This window comes from Drosophila grimshawi, unplaced genomic scaffold, assembly GCF_018153295.1.
Source record: "Drosophila grimshawi isolate 15287-2541.00 unplaced genomic scaffold, ASM1815329v1 contig_1377, whole genome shotgun sequence".
NCBI classification, from domain to species: domain Eukaryota; kingdom Metazoa; phylum Arthropoda; class Insecta; order Diptera; family Drosophilidae; genus Drosophila; species Drosophila grimshawi.
This window is the reverse complement of record NW_025062900.1, coordinates 401,230-422,857: the sequence shown is the minus strand read 5'-3', so window position 1 is coordinate 422,857 and position 21,628 is coordinate 401,230. Positions and strand designations below refer to the sequence as shown.

The 21,628-nt window shown below is 37.2% G+C and overlaps 1 protein-coding gene across 7 annotated transcripts in view; it reads right to left on the bottom strand.

Moving 5' to 3' along the window:
- Window positions 1-804: 804 nt before the first annotated feature.
- Window positions 805-21,628, bottom strand: part of LOC6561774 (protein turtle) — a 48,608-nt gene continuing 27,784 nt past the window's right edge. Inside the window, exons 6-14 of one of the 7 annotated variants that reach the window (XM_032736188.2) lie at window positions 21,059-21,300; window positions 17,580-17,850; window positions 16,638-17,501; window positions 16,071-16,154; window positions 10,487-10,570; window positions 7,918-8,331; window positions 3,718-3,832; window positions 1,347-2,927; window positions 805-1,247 (exon numbers count right to left, since the gene is read on the bottom strand). In XM_032736188.2, the coding sequence (XP_032592079.1) occupies window positions 1,004-1,247; window positions 1,347-2,927; window positions 3,718-3,832; window positions 7,918-8,331; window positions 10,487-10,570; window positions 16,071-16,154; window positions 16,638-17,501; window positions 17,580-17,850; window positions 21,059-21,300 (3,899 nt within the window). In that variant the 3' untranslated portion in view covers window positions 805-1,003. Of the gene's footprint in view, window positions 1,248-1,346; window positions 2,928-3,479; window positions 3,551-3,717; window positions 3,850-7,848; window positions 8,332-10,486; window positions 10,571-16,070; window positions 16,176-16,637; window positions 17,502-17,579; window positions 17,851-20,225; window positions 20,304-21,058; window positions 21,301-21,628 lie in introns of those variants that run through there. The other 6 variants (XM_032736181.2, XM_032736182.2, XM_032736183.2 and 3 more) reach the window with 6 other exon arrangements.

The following is a 21,628-nucleotide window of genomic DNA, read 5'->3' as shown; positions in this document are numbered from 1 at the left end:
TGTACTCATAATTGCTATAGTTTTTCTTTCTGCTTCTGTTTTTCTTTTTAAATATTATTCTTAAACGTTGTTTGCTTGTATTTGCTTGCGTGCCTTCTTATAATGTGTGTACCGTCTAATGCAGTTTATATATATTTACAAAAATTATGCACTTGATTGGTGTGTCCTTTTATATTAATTTGTTGCATTTTATGTTTGTTTTCTTTTTTATTTGAAAACTACTAATTGTTCTTGTGGCTTACATACATACCTGCTGCAATTTAAACTGCTTACATGAAATAGGCATATTTGAGCTATGTTATTATTGCTGGGCCTGCGGTGCATTGGATATATCAATGTATATGAAATATATATATATCATTTGTGGATATATCTAATCATATGGCTTATGCGGTTGACTTCGATTGCATGTTATGACTGCTGTTGCTATTGCCGCATAACTTAGCATGTACACTCGGATAAAAATCACACTGAATTTGAGAAAGGCGCCCTGAGAACTAGAATGTGTTTTTTGCTTTGAGAAATAATTACTAAATAGAAGAATAATAATTTCTAAATATTAGAAAGTATTCGCTGATCGACTGACAGTGGGACAGTGGGAATTCGAGTCGCCTTAAAATTTGAATTTTTCTCAAATTAGAGTGCATCAATTTCTATAAACTATCTAAAGTAATTATAATTGTGATTATAAAAAAAAATCGAATGCTTATTGTTCTTTGATCATATACGAAATATAAAACAAAACTCTGAATAGTATACATATATTCTTTCTAAATTTTAGAAAAATTTACCCATCATTAAGAAAAGAAAAAACTCTGATTTTTAAAATACACTTTGGGAATAATAAGAAAATGGAAATACACTCAAGGAATAATAAGTTGAGTTACGCCTGACGAATTTCTAAAATTCAGTGAGATTGTTTTTTGATGAGTGTATATGTATCTCATAGATACATATGCTAGTCACCACTTTGCGGTCACCAGCTGTCACCAGCTGTGAGCTGTCAGCAGACGCTCTCAATTTCCGGTCCGCTGGCCCGCTGCATGGACTGTCGCTTGCGGTAGGCGTAGAACTCCTCCCGCATGGCCTGCAGCCGAGCCTCGACATTGTCGTAGCGTGGCAGGCTGCGCAGCTTGCGGGAGATTGTGCCACCAAAAGTGGAGGTCGGAGCGGAGGCGGAGCCCGAAGCTGAGGCGGAGGCATGCAACAAGCTGCCACTTAAGGGGCCCAGCGTGTGATGATGGAAGCTCGATGCGGGATGATGAAGATGATGATTTTGATGATGAGGATGGGGATGAGGATGATGGGGATGATGAGGATGGGAGTGCTGATGCTGATGCAGATGCTGATGTGGATAGTGATGCGTGTCTATGTGTAGATTGAGATCGTCGCGCAGCATGCCGACGCCCGTTGTGGGCGTTGAGGCGCTCGGTGTCGGTGTGGCCGGATCGAATTCGTAGTGGCCATCAACGCTGCCCACATCCACTTGGCAGGAGCGGGGCAAATTGCTGTCCGTTGCCGCATTCAGTCTTGAGATCATTTCCAGCCAGTGCGCCATGGTGTAAGGCGGCGTCGGTGGACTCGGCTGCAGATAGGAATAGGGATACGGTTGGTGTTGCAATAGCTGCTGCTGCTGCTGCCCCGGCACCAGTGTTTGAGCTTGCGCCTGCTGCCCCCCCGTTGCTGCCCCAAAGTATGCCGTGTGCTTGGGTGGCGATGGAGGTGCACGATATGGTGGCAACAATCGCCACTCACTGGTGCTGCCCGGATGATTCGATGTGTTCTTCGAACCGAAGCCACTCGAACTAGAACGCGACTCCGGCGATGCCTCCAAACCCACGCCAGCTCCATGCGCCGAGCCACGCAGCGATAGATTCAGATCGGGCAGTGGCGATAACAACTCATGTTGCTGGCGACTGAATAGCCGGGAGTAGTGTCTTGGATACCAGCGGGTTCTTGGGCGATAGCTGCCATGATAGGGCAACTGCTGCTGGTAATAGTTCCTCCACGATGGCGGCGATGGCAGCTGCAGTGGCACGAAGTGATCCTCTGGCGGAGTATATGGCTTGCTCTGCTGGCGACGCGTCTCCTCCTGAATGGTGCGCAACGAGGGCAACTCCTGCGAATGGTAGCGATAACGACTCAGGTTCCCCGTGGATAAAGTGGGCAGTGAACGCTCCGCGGAATTATTGGGATACACTGTGCTGAGATCACTAAATTGGGTGTGATTGGTTGGATAGACGCCGGAATAGGATAACAGCTGCTGGGCCTGGGCTTGTAGATGTCCTGGTGTGCTGGCCGGCGAGCTGGCGAAGAGCCGTGAGGCGCGGGAGGGCGTATAAAGCGGGGGAGACAACAGCAACTGTTGCTGCCCCAAACTGCCACTGATCGTATTGATGTGGAGAGGATTCCTGTAGATGTTATAAGGACGCAGCACGTTCTGGTAACGTGCACCGGTCAGGGCTTCATCCAAGTGTTGTTGTTGCTTGACGGCGCCACCTATTTTGAGCAGGCCGCCCAAGCCTTGAAGGAAACCCCGGGCGGAATCTGCAGCCGACTGTAAGCTGACCTGGCTGGAGGAGGCGACGAGGGGTCGGCGCCAGGAGGCGCGTGCTGTAATGAAATTACGACGTGAGAGGAAGCCGCCATCATCGCTGGAGGATTTCTGGGACACATTGCTATTGCGACGCTCGAACAGAGCACCATCCACAACATCAATGCTGTTCTCGAATGTGTTGTCGTAGCCCAGTTTCGCCCCATCTTGATGGGAGCGCCTCTTGGCGATGTCGTCCTGGATATCGTCATGGTTTGGATTGGGTGAGCTGTAGATGGAGTGGCAGTTGGTGCAACGATCGGGTGGCCAAATCCAGTGCAATATGGCGATAAGTATTGCGGTTAGACTTGATATTCGGGTTTGTTGTTTGTACCTGAACCAGTAGAAATAATTGTTATCGAACAGACTTAAGAAGTTATCGAATTAGGAAACAAAAACAAATCAATAAAATGAAACAGAAAATAAGTAAACTAAAGAAAATGTGCGTGAATTGTTTACAAAAAACGTCTGCCCAGTAAGTCGCTATACATAATCATATTCCATATATATAGTTATTGGTATTTATTCTCTCTGTCTCTATCTTTGGTAAAACACCTTTATCCGTTATGAACTCAGGCCTGGGCGGACGACAATCGATAACGACAATTTGGCCAAAAACATGCGAATCAATTATATATCGATAAAGGTGTTTTCTAACTATTTTTCTTTAAAAAAGTCAAATAATAATTGTGAATGTGCTACACTGCAATTTTCATACTGATTTTCCCTTTTTTTTTGTAGTTTGTGTTGTGAAAGTGAGTGAAGGTTTCAGTGAATATTTAAAAGAAATAATAATAATTAATTTAAAGAACGCAACCAAAATAAATTTCGCTTAATATCGTCAAATGAAACTATTAAATAGTTTAGTAGAGAAGAGTTTGCTTACGATTTTGATTATGACAGGATGGACCTGGAACTATAAAAACGCTTTCATAATCACGATAATGTTCAGTATTGCTAATAATTAGTAGCAGTTAAAGTAATAGAAGTAAAAGTTATAGTAATATTAGTTGAGACCAATGAGAGTGTTTGTTTTTTTTTTGGAGAGAAAATTTAGATTAATTTTAAATGGACTTAGATGTGCTTCTGCATGTCCTTACATACTTCGTAAATGGTATACTCACTTTTTTAAAGGCACTTGACCAGAGGAAATTGAGCCCGTACTGCGATTGTGCAAATGATGATTATTAGCTGCAATGCTACGAGCATCCGTTATCCTGCAAGCTACCATGTTGAACTCTGTAAACGTATAATTTCTACAATTAATTTTGGCGTGCAGCGTGAGCCGTCGCTATCCGCTAAATAAAATACATACACCAGCTACCAAGCACACACTATGTACGAGTATGTATATATGAGCATATATATATATATGCACATATATCTATACCCACTACCATTTACACATTGCTGTCCATATATGAATGCATATACATATATATATATTGCAAATACTAGCACTTTTCCTAGGAAGCAGCTTAAGACTAGCACAAAGTGGCATAACGCGATCCCAGCTGGAAAACTATTGTTGGGCACCAAAATAAGTACTTATTACGTATGCTTTTAGTTAAACGTATACAGTTGCGAACAAAATAATAGCTCCACTACGCATTTTTCTCTTAGGAATGAAAAAACAAGACCATTAGTCTTGTAATTTTTTCATTAGTTGATTTTTAATATATTGCTTAAATTAAAGTCAGTACTGCGCCTGGAATTCTTTTCAATATATATATATATATCGTGTTATAGCGATGAAATGAATAGCACCTCAGTGAATAAAATTATGGTCTTTTTCTTTCTCTTTTGAAGACTCTTCTAAAAACGAATTCACAACTTCCTTAGACTTACAAATTTCAAAAAGACATACTTGAAAACATTTCTGGTGAGAGTCGTGCCGTTAATTTTGTTTGCAACTGTAGCAGGCACTCAAACCACATATAGGTACAGGTTGGGTACAGGCGAGGTACAGACTAGGTACAGTTACACTTACACGGAGGTTATGCCAATTTGCATGCCAGTCAGAGCACTAGCAGTGACAACAACAGTGAATAACAACAGCAACAACATTAACAGTCGCTGTTAAGTTCACTGTTATACTCCCTGTTGTTATCTTTGCATTAACATATTTAATAATGTAGCAGTCTTTTTTTTACTAGTTGATTTACTTAGAATAGTAATTAGTACAGGCAATAAGAAGCCACAAGACACCGTTAGGCTAAACTAGGCTAGGCAAATGTGCTATGCAATTGTTAGTTTTATTGTTTAGTTAATTTGGGGTTGCAATTAAATACATACATATATATATATATATATATACATATATATATACATATACATATATATATATACATATATATATATATATATAAAGACAAAGAGACAAACTAATTTAGCTGAGATCAAGAAGGGAAAAAGTCGACCTACATAAGTCATCGGATTATACATATGTAATATGTGAGTGGTATCGGACACAGTACTGGACACACAAAAATGTATATACGCCCATACGAGTATACATTGCAATGCATTAACGCATAGCATGTGCTCTTCGCCGTATTTTATTTAGGATCGGGCTTCGAAATGTTGACAAAAAAAAAGACAATGACACATGAAATGGCTTTTGAATGGTCAGTTGAAAAATTGTGCCAACAAAAAAGAGAAGTGAAACCAATAATTCAAGTCTATTGCAAATCGTAAACAAAACCAGCTGATTATGGTAGAATTAAATCAAAATATAGATGGTAAAAGGGAAAAACAATACAGAAAAAAACATGATTCACAGTAGTCGAAATTAAGACGAGTGTTGAGTGTAAAGTTTTGTCTGTGAGTTTTTCTTGTTCGACTTTAGAGTTAGTGTTGTGTAAGTACATAATTATGAAAACCGTGAAATGACATTGCTTGACTTCGATTTTTTGTTGATTTTTTTTGGGTGCTTGAGATACTTAAGAAAGTGTGGTTTTGATATACTTAATCGCTTTTGAATATGAATGCACTATATAAATATATATTCACTTAGAGAACGATGCGCTCGAGTATAAAGTATATGGAAATGCCAGTGTGAATACTTGTGTTGATTAAAAGTATAATACTTTAATACTTGTTGTTAATTCTTACAATACATAATTCATAGTTATTTTTTTGGTTGTCTGAAAATAACCTTTTAGTTTTATGGTTGGAGATTCTGTGGCACACACGACATCGATTTATTATTGTGATTTTTGTTGAAAAACTTACCCAGATGATTTTTTATTTTATTTTTTTTTGCTTGGACGTTGCAGGGGGCTTAGTTGGGTTATTATTATTCAGTTCTCAGTGGTAGATTGAAGCAGGGTCACTGCATCCACTGCCCAAATTGCATTCACAAACGAGATTATGTTTCTGGTAAATCAAAATCTCACAATTTGTGTATACAATCGGGCTGGTAAATGCTTACAATAGTGCATTCGCACGTCTCTATTGATAGCGCGATCATTTTATGCTCAGTAGAAGCCATTTCTTTTTAGCTTTTCATTTTTTTATTTTGATGTTTTGGGTCATCAATTGTGGGCCTTATTTTACCATCTTTGTGCGTGAATTGTTTACAAAAAACGTCTGCCCAGTATTGCGCTATATATATAGTCATATTCCATATATATAGTTATCAATATTTATACACTCTATATCTATCTCTGGTAAAACACCTTTATCCGTCATGAACTCAGCCCTGGGCAGAAACAACGACGATTTGGCCAAGAACATGTGTATCAATTATATTGCGATAAAGGTGTTTTCTAACAATTCTTTAAGGTTCATTATCTACTCTCTTAGCTCTGTGTAGAGGTCTGCAAAAAAAAGAAAACTAAAATAATAATTTTAAATACGCTATATTGCAATTTTCATACTGGTTTTTCTTTTTTGTTGTTTTTCTCTCATTTGACTTTTTTTTTTTGTTTGTGTTGTGTAAGTGAGTGAAGGTTTTAGTTAATATTTATAAAAATTAAAATAATTAATTTAAAGAACGCAAAAACAAAAAACAAAAATTAATTTACGTTAAATGTCGTCAAATGAAATTTTAAAATAGATTAACTTAAAATTGAGTAGTCCCCTTTTCTGTAAAAAGACTGGAATTAAATCGACCCTATTCAGAAGAAATTAGCCACATCAATTCCAATATGCAGATGAGGACAATCAACTCATTTTAAATTCATATTTTGGATACTGTTTGGATACTGTTTTTTACGTTTAACTAATTTTGCAACAACTATTTATATGTACATGCGTTCAAATTGAATATTTAACTAAATTAAGGAAACATAACACAATGCACTGGAATTAAGGGATTCAACTCTTCTTTTGGTTTCTTCTTCAATCGAATATTAGAATATTTAAATTATCAAATCATAATAAATATTGAGTGTTATTGAGCATTAGACAAATTTCAAAACAATAAATTGATATGGTATTTGCCCATATAGGAGAAAGGGGGGACCAACTTGACAAACTTCTGGTAAGGGGACGGAGACGGAAACGGATTTGTTAGACTAATTAAATAATAAATAACTTAAAATAAAATCAAAACTCATATCAAAATAATAATGTTAAGTTACAAAAGCAAATTTACTGGTATTTACACAAATACTCGTATTCAAAAAGAATTATTTTTTTTTTGGTTTTTAATTGTTAATTGATTTTACTTGCACAACTACAACGTAAAAGTAAAAACTATTCGCACAGGCATAGTTTCACCAAAAAAATGTTGTATTCAAAATGCCTTTTGAGTTTGACTTTTGTTGTAAGGTAAAAAACAAACTAATTTAAATATTCATATTTCAATGCATTGTTGTTGTCGAAATAGCCAATGAGGTAAAAGCGAGTTTGATTCAGGTACGAATTGTTTTTAAATTACTGGCATAATATACATATAAATACACATATATGTATATATATGTATATATATTATTCAATTCAATTCAATTCAACATACAATTCGATAGTTCAATTTTGCACAAAACATAAGAGGCCCAAGCAAAACTTATAAATGCACATCGAGAATTTTTACGAGAGAATTATCAAGAAGTTAATTGAAAATTTGAGGCATTTTTATTGCCTACTTCTGGGCACAAATAGATAGTAGTTTTTAATATAGTTTAGTTTAGCATTAGTTTTGTTAGTAACATAATTGCTAAATGAGTGTGTCACAATCATTGCCATCATTAACAGAAACAACAACAACAACAACAAGAGCAATGATCATTATTGTTTGTTTGTTTTGCTTGTTTTTTGTTTGTCTCATTAAAAACCATTTCAAGTGTTTGTGTGTGACAGCTTTTGAAAGTCTGTGTTACCTTTTTCCTGTTTTCGTCGTTTACGTTTATTGCAAATTTTTACGGCACAAACCGATAAAATGATCGCAACAATAAAAAACAGGATGCCCCCAACGACGCCGGCTGTTATTGCTTTATGTTTGACACGGGCCGGCACCGGGAATTTCACCTCATCACTCGATTCGTATGATTTTTCCGAATTGGCCAGCACACGGAAATAGTAGGTGCGTCCACCCACCAAATTCTTCACCAAATATTGTGTCTCCTCCGGCCGTATCTGGCCACGGTTCAACGTCTTCCATTCCGCATCCGTGCGATATTTAATGGTGTAGAATTTTACGATGTGAGCCCGCTCCAATGGTGACTGCCACGTGATAAGGAAACCATTCGATATTTCCGTAACGGACACGTTACGCGGCGGTCCGGGCTTCGGGCCTGCCAAAACACACACCAAGAAAGAAAACATTAATAATGTGCATAATCAAAATGTTACAGTTATAGTTACTAAATTTAGTACACCTTTCCATTGCTAAGTCAACTGCTGTTTTAAAATATTTGTATTTATTTGAATTGGTATATATTTAATAACCGTATACAAGCTGTCATTAAGAGTCGATTCTGTGAACTCCTCACTTTGGCTAATAAATGGTACGCCTTTTTCCACGGTCAGTTGTTATTTTAATATTTTAATATATATAACAAAAACTGTATATGGATCATATTTTCTATTGCCTCCATATTTGAGAGCAGGTTCTGTGAACTCTCAATGCTAACAAAGATATTTTAAAATTCTAAATTTAGTTACTAAATCAGGGTCTACACTTTCTGAGGATGTTACACATATAGCCGAGTCATCGGGCTAAGTCACAATTTTTATTCTTTTTTTTATTTGTTTTATTTATATTAATTGGAATATATTATAAATGTGCCGACGAGTTGCCATTTGCTATTGGCTCCTCATGACGGATATATGCACACATTATCCCCACTATGAATATAAAATAAGAAGACCATTAAAATTTCGAAATTTTAGGGTTAAAAACACACAGCTTGAAACACAACACAGGCAAAGAGGTGCAAGCCATTTATTTCAACGGGAAAGGCTAGCGAAAAAAAATGCTTATTGCCGCTTATTATTTATGCATGTATGTTAATTAGAAATGCTTTTAAAGAGCAGCACACAAGAGATTTGAAAACGCATATATCAAAAGTTCATTATGCGCATACAGAAATGAGCAGAGTATAACCCCCAAGCCCCCATCAAAATACCCACAGATTTTTGATATAATATAAACGGGACAGGTGACAAACATTAAAAAAAAGAACGGTCTGCCGTAGGCCTAAATGGGTTGGCCGTAAAAAATGTCAAGGGTAGAGCAGGGGTAGACAGGGTACAAAGACGGAGACATACACTTGTAGGCAGACTTGTTGTTGTTGCTTGGGCAAGTGAATGTTATTTATGGCTGCAGCAAGTTGGCTTTGGCAGCGTCAGAAGCTTATCCGGCCCAAGCGACCCACAAAGTGGTTGCGTTACCGGCAGTAAATCTGCAGTCTGCATGGAAACACTCGTAAAAGGCATTATTTAAGCGCATTAAAAAGGTATGCACTCACACACACACACAGATATACACACACACTCGCAGACACACTCAGCTGCACGACTTGCAACAGCCGTAAAATGTCATTGTAAACAATGCAAAGAGCACAATGAGCGAGCACTTTAAACCTCCTAAAGAGTTTGGATCTTGGAGTTGGCAACTTGCAGCTTGCAGATTGGAGCTGGGTAGCAAGTAAAACGGAAATGGAAATGCCTGCATACAAAAAGACAAAGACACAGACAAAATGGCGGTAGCTGGCATCAACAGCAATAAGTAAACAAAACGAGCAACAATAGCGGTGGAATTAAAAAAAATAAAATTGCTTTTCAAGCACAACGCCGACATCGGTCCCCGTCGCATTTATCATAATTATTATGTTATTATTATTGGAGCATCGCGGCATGCACTTATACAGTTTGTAAAAAAAAAATAATAGCAACCACAAGAATTTCTTAAATATTCTTGCGAATAAAATAAGAAATCATTATTTTCACAATTTTTTCGAATTTACATTTTTAATATATTGTTCAGTAATCGCCCTATAAATTATAGTTAATACTGCGCCCGGAATTCTTTTCACAATTTTTATCATTTGAGTGGAAAAGTTAAAAAAATAGGAGCAATGGAAATTGTTTTATTTTATTTCTTATTTTCATAATTGCAAGTTTACGTCATTATTTTGTTCGTTCATTTACTGCCTATTTCGTAAAACTAATTTCTTATTTTCGATTATAATTAAATTTAACTTTTTTTGAATAGTCTAATTCCAAATCCAAAATCATGTTCATACGTTTTTTAAAGATACAAATGTAAGAAGACGCCGTTGAAATTATTTCTTGTGAGGGTGGGGCTATTATTTTTTCCGTAACAATATATTTTCGTGTCTACATACATAAATATAACGGTGTACATATATACAATATATCGTCGCTTTGTAAACTGAAAAACACTGAGAAAAATATTTTGTTTAAATTGGATAATAATACGAGTACCTTTCAATCTCAACTTGGGCGGTGAATAAACTATCATGCCTCGCGAATCGGTATGAAAGTAAATGTCAAAATATGCTAAAAGGTCTGCAAAAATACAAAAAAACGAAAACAAAATATTTGCAAACAAAGGCCAGCAAAATCATAATAAGAATGCCTGCTAAAATTAAGACAGACGTTGACAGTTTAAATAAATTGATGCACACTTAAAAAAAAATAAATAGTGCTTAAAGTGGCAAAGTGCAAGTTGAAAATCATAAAGGAAAAAGTGCACACCAAAAAACCAAACAGAAAAGCCAAATTTTACTACATAGATACATACATATATGCAAAATAACTACATTCCAAGCACAGAGTGCAACGCCAAAGTCTCTGGGATCGTTACCTGCTTGAGAACCGAGAACCCAGAATCGAAAATTACTGAAAAACTGAAACTGAACTCATTTGAAATAATCGATTAGTTCACCTTGATGCGGATGCCGTTACCATTATTACACTCGGAAAAAAGACAACGCCCTGAATTAATCGCCATGGGTAACTCAATTATTCAGATTATTCATTCGTTAAACCAGGGTTTTTCGGAGTATATTCTCCTATAATTTAAAAAAAAATATGTCCAATCTTCAGGCAGCTTAAAAACGGTAATATTACCTTTTTTTGCTTATATTAATTAATGAACATCAGTATTTTACAATTTCACTTCTACAAACATTTTAAATTGTTCATAAATTCATACAATTTAACTTTAAAAAAACTCCCGATTTTAAGGCAGAGAATATTTAAACTCTAAAATAAAAGCCGAGTCATATAAAAATCCAGGGAAACACCATATTTATGGGATTTCGATTTAAGGCAAGCCTTTCAAATTTTGAGAATTATTTTTTTACATATTGAAATTATTTCTAAAAACAAAAACAGAAAATATGAATAAAAAGAAAAGAAAAAACATGTTATTTTTGGGATTGTCAGGTTATGGCAAGCCTTTCTAATTTTAAGAAAAAATTTTTGTTGTACTAGGAAATTATTTCTAAAAACTAGAAAATCTTACTAGTTTTCAGGGCGATTTTCCAAAAAGTCAGGTCGGTTGTTTTTTTTTCAGAGTGTATAGCATTATACTCGTTTGCATATATGTATAGAAGTTGTGGCGAATGAAACGCAAAATTAATGCATAAAAATGTGCGAGAAATGTTGGTAACAGAACACAGGGCAGCAAAAACACAACAGCAAAAAGCTGGTGCTCTGCAATTATGACAGTGAAAGGCATTCAATATTCATAAATTCGCATGTTTGAGTGTGTGAGTGTGAGTATGAGTTCATGAGTGTGGAGTGCGTGTGTGTGTGTGTGTGTTAAACGTAATCAGCCTTGACATGCATTTGCTGCTGTTGTTTTTTCCTTTGTTGATTTTGTTTTTTTTTTCTTTTATACCCTGTTACCGAAGGTACAAAAGAGTATATTGGATTTCTGCAATTTCCCTCATGCTGTCTGTCCGTCTGTCTATTCGTCCGTTAGTAACTTTTTCGATATCCTTGAAGCTAAAGTCTTGAAACTTGCAACATATACAAACTGTTGAAATTGGGCTGCTACATCCACTAGGAACTAGGAAATCGATAATCGCAAAACGATAAAGCAGATTTCGACCACAATGTTAAGTCTATGCTCACCAAATTTGGCTGAGTGGTGGTTTGTTGGTGGTGCCCTTTTTTCCTACAGTTACCAAACTTGGAAGGTAACTTTATCTCTTCCAATTTAAAAGATGGAATTACCAAACTTGGAAGTTAGATTAGGAACATCCCTCAAAGAACGATATGTCTTGGCTATAGCCAGTCTCTTCTGTAGCACCCTGTTATCAGCTGGTCTTACCTATTGGTATCTAGAATATTTCAAACCGATGACGCTCAGCAACTGCAACGTTCTGACTTGTTTTGCTTTTTGCCCTTTGGGTTGTTTTTGCTGAATGACAGCAAGAAATATGCAACTGTTCAAATGCCGACCGTCCGTCTGTCTGCCTGACTGTTGTTGTTATTAATTTTTAAACGTTGCGCTGGATACAACAACATACACACACACACACAAAGAGAAGGTTAAGTAACGGTTTAATGCTGACGTTATATGCACGATTAAAAAAGAAGCACAAAAACAAACGCAAAAATACGAAAAGAGCAAAAAGTGTAAGCAAAAAGAAATCATAAATTTTCTTCCTTTTGAATAACAGTTGTTGTTGTTGTTGTTGTTGCAGTTGTTGTTGCTGTTGCAGTTGTTCTTGTTGTTGTGGTTTTTTTTTTGTTGCAGCCCTGAAATGAGGTGGCTTAGACGATTGATGTGTGCGTGTGTGTGTCTATGTGGGTGTGTGAGAATGGATGGTTTTGTAGGTGTTTCTCTACAAGCGCCAAAATGTACACACGTACACGAAATCCAGGGTTGCATTACACAACACACAACACATTTGATGTTTTTATTGTTATTGTTGTTTTTGTAGTCTTTGTTCTTCTTGTTGTTGTGGTTTTTGTTGTTGTTGTTTTTGTTACCGTTTGTTACTGTTGCCATTTACCATTATTGTTGTTGTTGTTATTATTGTTTAACATACGCGTGCGCCAAACGCACTGAGATATATACATACACATACATACACATACATATATATATATATACACATATATACATACATACATACAGCTGCGGTCAAAATAATAGTACATTCAAATACTCAATATTTTCAAAGCTACTTTCATAATCCCGTTGATTTCTTGGACTATCTTACTCTTTAATATAACTTCTTACAACTTTAGTTTTAGTTAATGTAAATTTGTAAATAATAATAGCGTTGGTAAAAATAATCGAAATACTTAAAACTCAACGAGTTTAAGAGCTTTTTGAGTTGAATAACACAATAGTAACTTATTTGTTTATTTAAAAACATAAATTGGCTAATTTTATGAAGATATAAACAATTATGCTAAAAAAAATAAATGTTAATTAAATAATATTTAGCCCCAGAAAACCTTACTACTATTTCACGACTATTACTATTATTAATTTGACCGGCTCACCTGTGATCAATTTAATTAATATTGTTCATTTTTAGTTTAATTTTAATGTTAGCTTTATTTAAATTGTTTTGTTAATAATATCTATGCTTTCTTCAGCATCGATTGCTTGTATTCAAAACCAATTGCATAATTTTTAAACCATATTTTAAGTATTTAGTTTAACATTTTCAAAAATTTATGTGAGCTTTACTATTATTTTGACCGCAGCTGTACACACATATACATACGTATACACCTACATACAACTACACGCAGGGGCACAAAAACAGAGAAAGGGACACTAATACAAGCATAATAAATTCGCTAAATGGGTAAAAAACACTTACATATACATATGCAGTACGTATGTGCGTGTGTGTGTGTGTTTGTGGTGTGTTTTGTGTGCGTATGCTAGAGTATTTGTGTGTGAGTGTATAGGTCGCTAGTGCTTTATACATGTAAACTACCACAGCAAGGCAGAAAGAGAGACGGAGGAAAGAGAGAGAGAGAGAGAGTTTCATAGAGGGAGCCAGAACGCGACAGAGAGTGGAGACACATTAAAGTAAAAAATTAACTATTAACGCTAAAGCGCTATTCAAATTGCTGCGCCTACACACACACACACACACACACTCACGCAAGAGCACACACAACGCCCACTGGCGGCGAGCGTGGGGAGCAGCAACGTGTCGTGGTAGGTTAGCGGGGTGTAGGGAGGGGGGGTATTGTAAAGCTTGTCTGTGTATGTATGTGTGTGTTTGTTAAATGTAGCTTGGCATTTTTGGGTAATATGCTTGTTTAAATTACGCCAACTCGCAGCCAGTGTTGCCGTTGTGTTTTTTTGTTTTGTGTTGTGGGCGTTGTCATATCGACCGCACGACACACTCAACGTGTGCATGTCTGTGTGCAGGTCTGTCTGTGTGTGCGTGTGTGTGAGTGTGGTGAATAATCCTCTTCATCTGCGCACAATTGTAAAAACAGTTCAATTAATTTAAATAATTAAATGTGGGACCAACTGTTTTAATTACGTTTTGCAAGGCAAAGCGAAACAATGGCGACGCACACCCATACATACGCACACACACACCTGTAAACAAACACATACACATACAAACAGTTATGACTGCATGCACAGCATGAAAATGTAACGGCACACAAAACGGAATTCCCTTTGACAAGGGACGCACATATGTGACTACTCCTCCCCCTACCCCTCCCTCCTCTCCTCACACCACTACCCAAGGGACTCGCTGTGCGTAGTTGGCAGCCAATAACAGAGGGTAAAGCCAAAAAGTAGTACAGGGCCAGGGGTATGGCGAGGGGGTAGGTTTCGAGGCTGTCTTTCTTCTGAGCGCTGTGTTTAATTGCTTTGAATATTTAATTGCGGTTTTTTGCGTGGGTTTCGTTCTTGCTGCTGCTGCTGCTTCTGCTAGATTCACATGCAAAGTAGCAAATTTGTATACCCATTGAAAATATGTAAGTGGGGTATATTGGTTTTATGCCAGAGTATGCAATAGGCAGAAGGAAAAAGGTCCTACTACATAAAGTATTCATATTCCTGATCAGGTCATTTATTGATATCTGCCTCCATTTGTCGTATTTCTATATATACCGATTTCCGATAGCAAATAAAAGTCACAATTTCAAAATCAGAGTCTTCCCATTGATATATAATATACATTTATATATTATTGATCAACTGCTCAAATTTCATCAAAATCAAATATTCTCATATTGATCTCAGACGCAAACATTTTCTGTATGCATAAATATGCATCTGTCGGCAAGGGACGACATGATGATCAAAGGCATCGTAAACATTTGTGTATGTGTGCGGCACTTTGTTATCTTAGATTGGCTGCATACATACTCACACACACACATGTATGTATGCATATGTGCTGCCTTGGTTTTTATTTATCTTCAGTACTCTCCTGCAGGCCATGACATGAGAAAAATTCCACGAAAATCTTTAAAATGGAAATTTCAAAAGGGAATATATTTCACGGTTGAAATGTAAAGTAGTATATGTAGCAAGCCATTAGTGAAATAGTACTAAAACTGTAACATATGTAACATAACATGCAACTCTGTACATAACATGTGATATCGATATCTATATCGATCGATATCAAATGAGTGATCACCAGCTTGAAGATGAAAAGTTTATAATTTAATTTTGACTGAAGTAGTTATCGAACTCAGAAATCCGTCAAACTAAATCGCTGGTATCGGATGTAGTATATTAGGTAGTTTTCGAACTTAAAAGAGTTTCTAATTAGTTCATTTACATACGTTGGTAGCTGAAGTATTCTAGAGAAGATATTTAGAAAGTGCCAAACTAGTTCATTTATTTACTCTGGGGCTTACCTCAATAATACTAGATTCTATTTCACTTTTTAATTCTTTCATGGCGTTTTAGATTTTTTCTTGTTTTCTTTTTTCAATTTCCAATTTTGGAGTCTCGTTGTTACACACTGAGCTTTATAGCTAAGATACTTTCTTTTTATTTATTTATTTTTTTATAGGGGTGGGGGAAATGTTTGGGGGTTTATCTTACCAGCTTCGTCTGGCATTGGTTGAAATAAGTGATCGGGCGGTTGTGTTGCAGCCTTGACATTACGTGGCGCTGCCGGAGCGTCTTCTATTGAATTTGAATTTTTGCCTTGTGGATTTTTGTGGTTTGTTTGTGGTTTGTTTGGATTTAGTTGTTGGGTTTCACCAGCAGCAGATAAAAATTCAGAATTCAATGCGCGATTTTTTTTATTTATTTTTGTTGGCATTTTTGATGGAGTTTTGTACACGCATGATTTTAGTATGAGAAAGTTAAGAGCGAGTAGCGTTTTGGTTTTGATTTTGATTTTGGTTTCGATGGAGAGATCGTGAGAGAAAAAAGAGAAGAAAAACGAGAGAAAAACAAGAGCGTTATGTTAGAGCCAATTCCAGTTAAATGAGTCGAGACGAGACGTCTCCTCAACAATAGTGCAAAAGTTTTTAATGCTGAGCAACATTTCAACAACAAAATTAAATGAAGTAAAATAAATATAAACCCAAAAGCAAAAAAAGAAGTGAACTAAGCACTAAGAAGGAATCGTAGTTGGTTTTTTGGAGACAGCAGCAAACTCACCCAGTGTCCTTACGGTCATCACTTTGCTCATCATGCCATCGCCGAGGACATTCCGCCCAACTACCTGGAATTCATAGCTCGTGCCGGAGGCCAATCCATTGATGGTCACCTGAGTGCTGCCGGATGGCGTCACCGATATCGTTTGCCAATCGTTGACGCCCGCCTCCCGATACCAAATTGTATAATCCTGTTTGTACTCCGATCCGCCGCTATAACCAGGCAACCACTGCAAAGTGATCGATGACTCCGTTGCCTTGCCAGTTATATTGTATGGGGCATGTGGCTGAGTGCCCTCGATAACCAGTTGAGTGACAGCCATCAGGGTTGCCACCTCATTGGAGACAACACACTGATAATAGCCAAAGTCCTCGCGTCGTAAATTCTCAATGGTTATATTTCCGCCGGAGATTTTCACACGATTCCGTTGGGAGTCCGAGAGTTGTTCACCTTCCTGGCGTTGCCACTTAATTGTGGGTCGTTCGGTGCCCTCCGCTTCGATGGCATCGCAATGCATCTCAACACTGTCGCCAACTTTGCGTTGATACAACGTATCTGGTTCAACTGTGAAATTGGGTGGTTTACGCACCAATACTTCCATAACGCCCGAATCACCCTGTGTACCCTGTGCATTGTAGGGTGTGCAAGTGTAGCGACCCTGATGATCCTCATTGACACGTGTGAAGAGCAAGGAACCATTTGCCATGACGACAATATCCTTCATTTGATACGGCTCGAGCAAACGTTTATCCTTTGTCCAGGTGACATATTGGAGCTGAGGATTCGATTTGATGTAACACTGCACGACGCCGGCGAGGCGAAAGGGCAAATATTGTACGGTTGGTGTAAATGTCACTTTGGCAGGATCTGTAAATGAACCATATATTTATTTAATTTATTTAATTAACAGACGAGAAAACATTTTTATTTTAGGTATTAACTCACATTCAACGCTTAGATAAGCCGAAGCACTTTGTGGATCGCCAATGCCGTTGGTCACCTCGCACAAATATTGGCCAGAGTCATCGGCACTGATGGGATTAATGATCAGTGAGCCATCCTTACGTATTGTCACCCTTGTCTCTAGGGTGGCCACCTCACGCACGGGAGAACCCTCACGGAACCAGCGCACGGTGACATTGCCTGGCATCGCTTTAGCCTCGCATGAGAATATCACCTTTTCGCCCTCGAGTTTCGTTTGATTGGTGGGCGGCACCTAAAGAAGATGTGGACAAGGTCATAGGTCATAGGTTAGTGCTAAGCTTGTCAGGCGGGGTACGGACTCTCTGGCTGAGTGAGGACGAGGACATGTTCAAATCATGAGCTTTGACCAATGTAGAGAACTCTGCCCGGTTAAGCACGACCTCAAAACCCTGTTCTACACTCTGCAAAAAAAAAAAAAATGCTCGACCATCCGAAAAATATGGTATTTTTCTTTCTTTTTGCAATTTAGAAATTGATAATGAAATTTTCTCTCGATTGCTATTTTAAAATGTGACTGTTGTCTGGGGTCTTGGGTGCAAATCCTCATTAAATCGTACTTTTTATCTATTATATGAATTTATAAAGTTTGTTTGCTTATTAAATATATCTTAAGGTACTAGTGTTTAATAATACAAATAAGTAACAGAAAAATAATTCTTATATTTACAAATATAGCAAACAATACACCCTGGACACTAGACATATTCATTATAAGCCCTGCGTTTTAGAAAGCCTCAGAACCTTCAATTATAGAAATTTACTCTCTGCATAATAAGTTGATTTACAATTCAGGCTTATTCTTTTTTCCGAGTGTACAATACGTGTTTCGCGATTGACAGTTCATATTTTCTTTTTTTTTTAGGTTTCCACCCCATCAATTGCTTTGTATCTTTGTAACTTGTGTTTTCAACTCTACCCTTGAGAAACACAAAATTTCTGCTGTGACAACAATAACAGCAACAGCTACAAAATGTTACTTTTATTTGGGCTGACTACTACTGATATTGACAACTTGTCAGTCAAATGTCAGTCAGTCAAACATGTTGGGCTCATTCTACTTCGTCTTCTTCTTCAGCTAGCTTTGGTAATTGCATTAGTGCAATTTTGGGTTTATTTACGAGTCACATTGCTGTGAGGCAAATTGATTGAAAATATTTTCATTTGAGTTGGTTTTAGTTATGGCTTGAACTGAAAGTCGGACAGGTGAACGCAAATGGAAAACAAATTGCTCGTAAATATAGAAATAAACTCAAATGCTATTAATATAAATTTACTTTTACAAGCTTTAATTATGCTGTGTATCGATTGTAGGCAAGTGCCAAAGGCATTTCTAAAATTAAATTTTGGGTTCGTTACTTGCAGCAACTATTGGCTGAATACATGCCACAAATAGACGCCTTGCCACAATAATAAGGCCAAAGTTCAGGCTTTTAAGGGACGTCAATATTTTTGCTCGTGGGCCGTGGTTGCTTTTTCTCTGGCCCAACTGTAAATACTGTAAATACCTCAAATGCAAATGCATTAGCGGTATTCCCCCTCTGTACTCGCCCACAAAAGTATGCTTTTCATTTCCGTCCGGCAGACGCCACATTGCATGTGTATATATATATATATATATATATGCATAGATATATATGTGAATATATGTATATATATGTGTGTGTGTGTGTGTGTGTGTGTGTGTGTGTGTGTGTGTGTGTGTGTGTGTGTGTGTGTGTGTATGTGTATACCATACGCGTCCATTTATGTTTGGTTGTACTTGGGAGATGTAAGTGTGACAGTACACTCAGAAAAAAGTCGACCTGAAAACTAATAAGTTGTTCATGCTTTGAGAAATATTTTATAATTTCTATAAGTTTCTATCGTTATATGCATTTTTAAAAAGAGGAACAATTTTAGAAAATGTACTCCAAAATTATGAAAAGAAAAACACTAATTATTAGAAATATACTTTTAGTAAATTAAGCTGAGTTACCTTGAAGAATTAAAAAATATTTAAGGCGATATTTTTTGCTGAGTGTAATAGCACATGGTAAATAGCAGCTTTGGAGGCAGGCAACTGGACGAATGACCACGCCAAGTGTGTGCTGGAGGGAGAGGGGGAAGGGCGCTGTCCCTTTAGTCCTATATACTTATGTTGGCTTTCTTTCCCTTGTAAATCGAGGCGAAGCGAGGCGTGGCAAAAATGCGGGTATGACCAGCACAAAGGCAGCGCAATCCGCAGCCCTGCATGACCTATCCCCCACTAATGGCTACAAGGTGAAGGAAAAAAAAAAAAACTGCACGCTTGCAAAATTCTGTGTTCAGGGTCGGTGGAGGAGGAAGCGGATTTCGACCACGTTTTTGGTTGCATTTTTTGTGTTGACCAAAAGCAGGTCTCGTTTCTGGCGTTTTCACGTGCGAAAATTGCGTGAATGGTTCTGTCTTGGTTTGAATTCAGATGCTGAAGCTGTTGTTGTTTAAACTGAACAACATTTTGGATGATTAGTTTGCTTTAAACAAAAAAGTGGAAAGCAGTTGAAATGTTAAATGGGAAAGCGCTTAACAAGACACGAGAGTATGCAAGAAAATGCATGAAAATGCATGAAAGTATTTTCGAAAACTTACTCTTATAGTAAATTTTTCACTGATCGCATTCATTTTGGCTTTAGTTTTCATATATTTATCTGGTGCTGCTTTATCCTTCTGTGTATTGTTTAAAAATAAATGGAATGTGGGATTGCACTTTAATTAATTGGAATAGAGTTATTGAATGTCATTTGCCTATTTTGAGAAGCGAGAAAAATCTTTTTTTTTAGGTATTAAGTTGAATTGTTCAGCGTTAGGATTTGCACTTTTTTGATTATGTGTAATTATTGTGGGTTATTGGACTCTTGCTAATATCTGATTGGATTATCTCATTAAGTACAATTGATTTGGGTATATGTTTGCCACTATTGCCTATTATTAGAAGCAACAAAAGTATGCTTAAATTGGGTTGAGGGTTTTTCATTTAACTTGTTTAGCACTAAGATTTTTTCTGATTGACTTGAATTGGTTGATTATAGAAATCTAAAGAATCTATTGCTAATATTTAATTGGATTATATAACACTTATATTTGATTTGCTTATAGTTTTTTATTACATGATTTCCTATTTTTAGAAGCAACACATTCATTTCGGGCATGTACTTTTTGAATATTTGAAATATTTGTGGGTTGTACGAGAATTTGCTAATATTTGTTTGGATAATCTGATAATTATAATTGATTTGCTTATAGATTTCTACAATGATTGCCTATTAATAGAAGCCAGAAAAAGTAATCTTATATTGAGTTAGGGGATTCAATTCAGAATGGCACTTTTAGATTATTTGTAAATTGTTGGGTTATAGGACTATTTGATAGTATTTGTTTGGATTATCTGATAATTATAATTGATTTGTTTTATAGGTTTTTACCATGATTACAGCGCCGCCCGCAATTATAACACGGGCCGTATGGGAGACTTGTCCCTCACCATTGCGTGCAATACAAGTGTATTCGCCGATGTCCTCGTGCCGGATCGTTGAGATCCGTAGCTCGGTGCCATCGTTGAAGATGCCAACGGTGGGCGAGGGATCAACCGGATTGGCATCCTTATACCAAAGTATTTCTGGTGTTGGTGTCCCATCCGCCTGGCAATTGAGTATAATTGAATCACCTGCAAAAGAAAAAACAACAAAGAACAAAATAAAAACCAAAGAAAAACGGCAAATTAATATGTGGTAAGTGATGACAATTGTTCAGCTTGCAGTTGCAGAAAATTGCATGACAGCCAGCCAGCCAGCCAGCCAGCAAGCCTGCCCCTTGTTGTGGCATGCCTTGTGCTTACAACAGTCGCCACTTTGTGGCAGACAATAGAGACACACACACACACACGCACAGCACGGGCTGGCAGGCATTGTTGTCAGGGTTGTCCTCTGCCTGATTTATGCGCTGCAGCGTCGCCATTTTGCTCTTGACGCATTTCCGGCGCACGACGCTTTTTC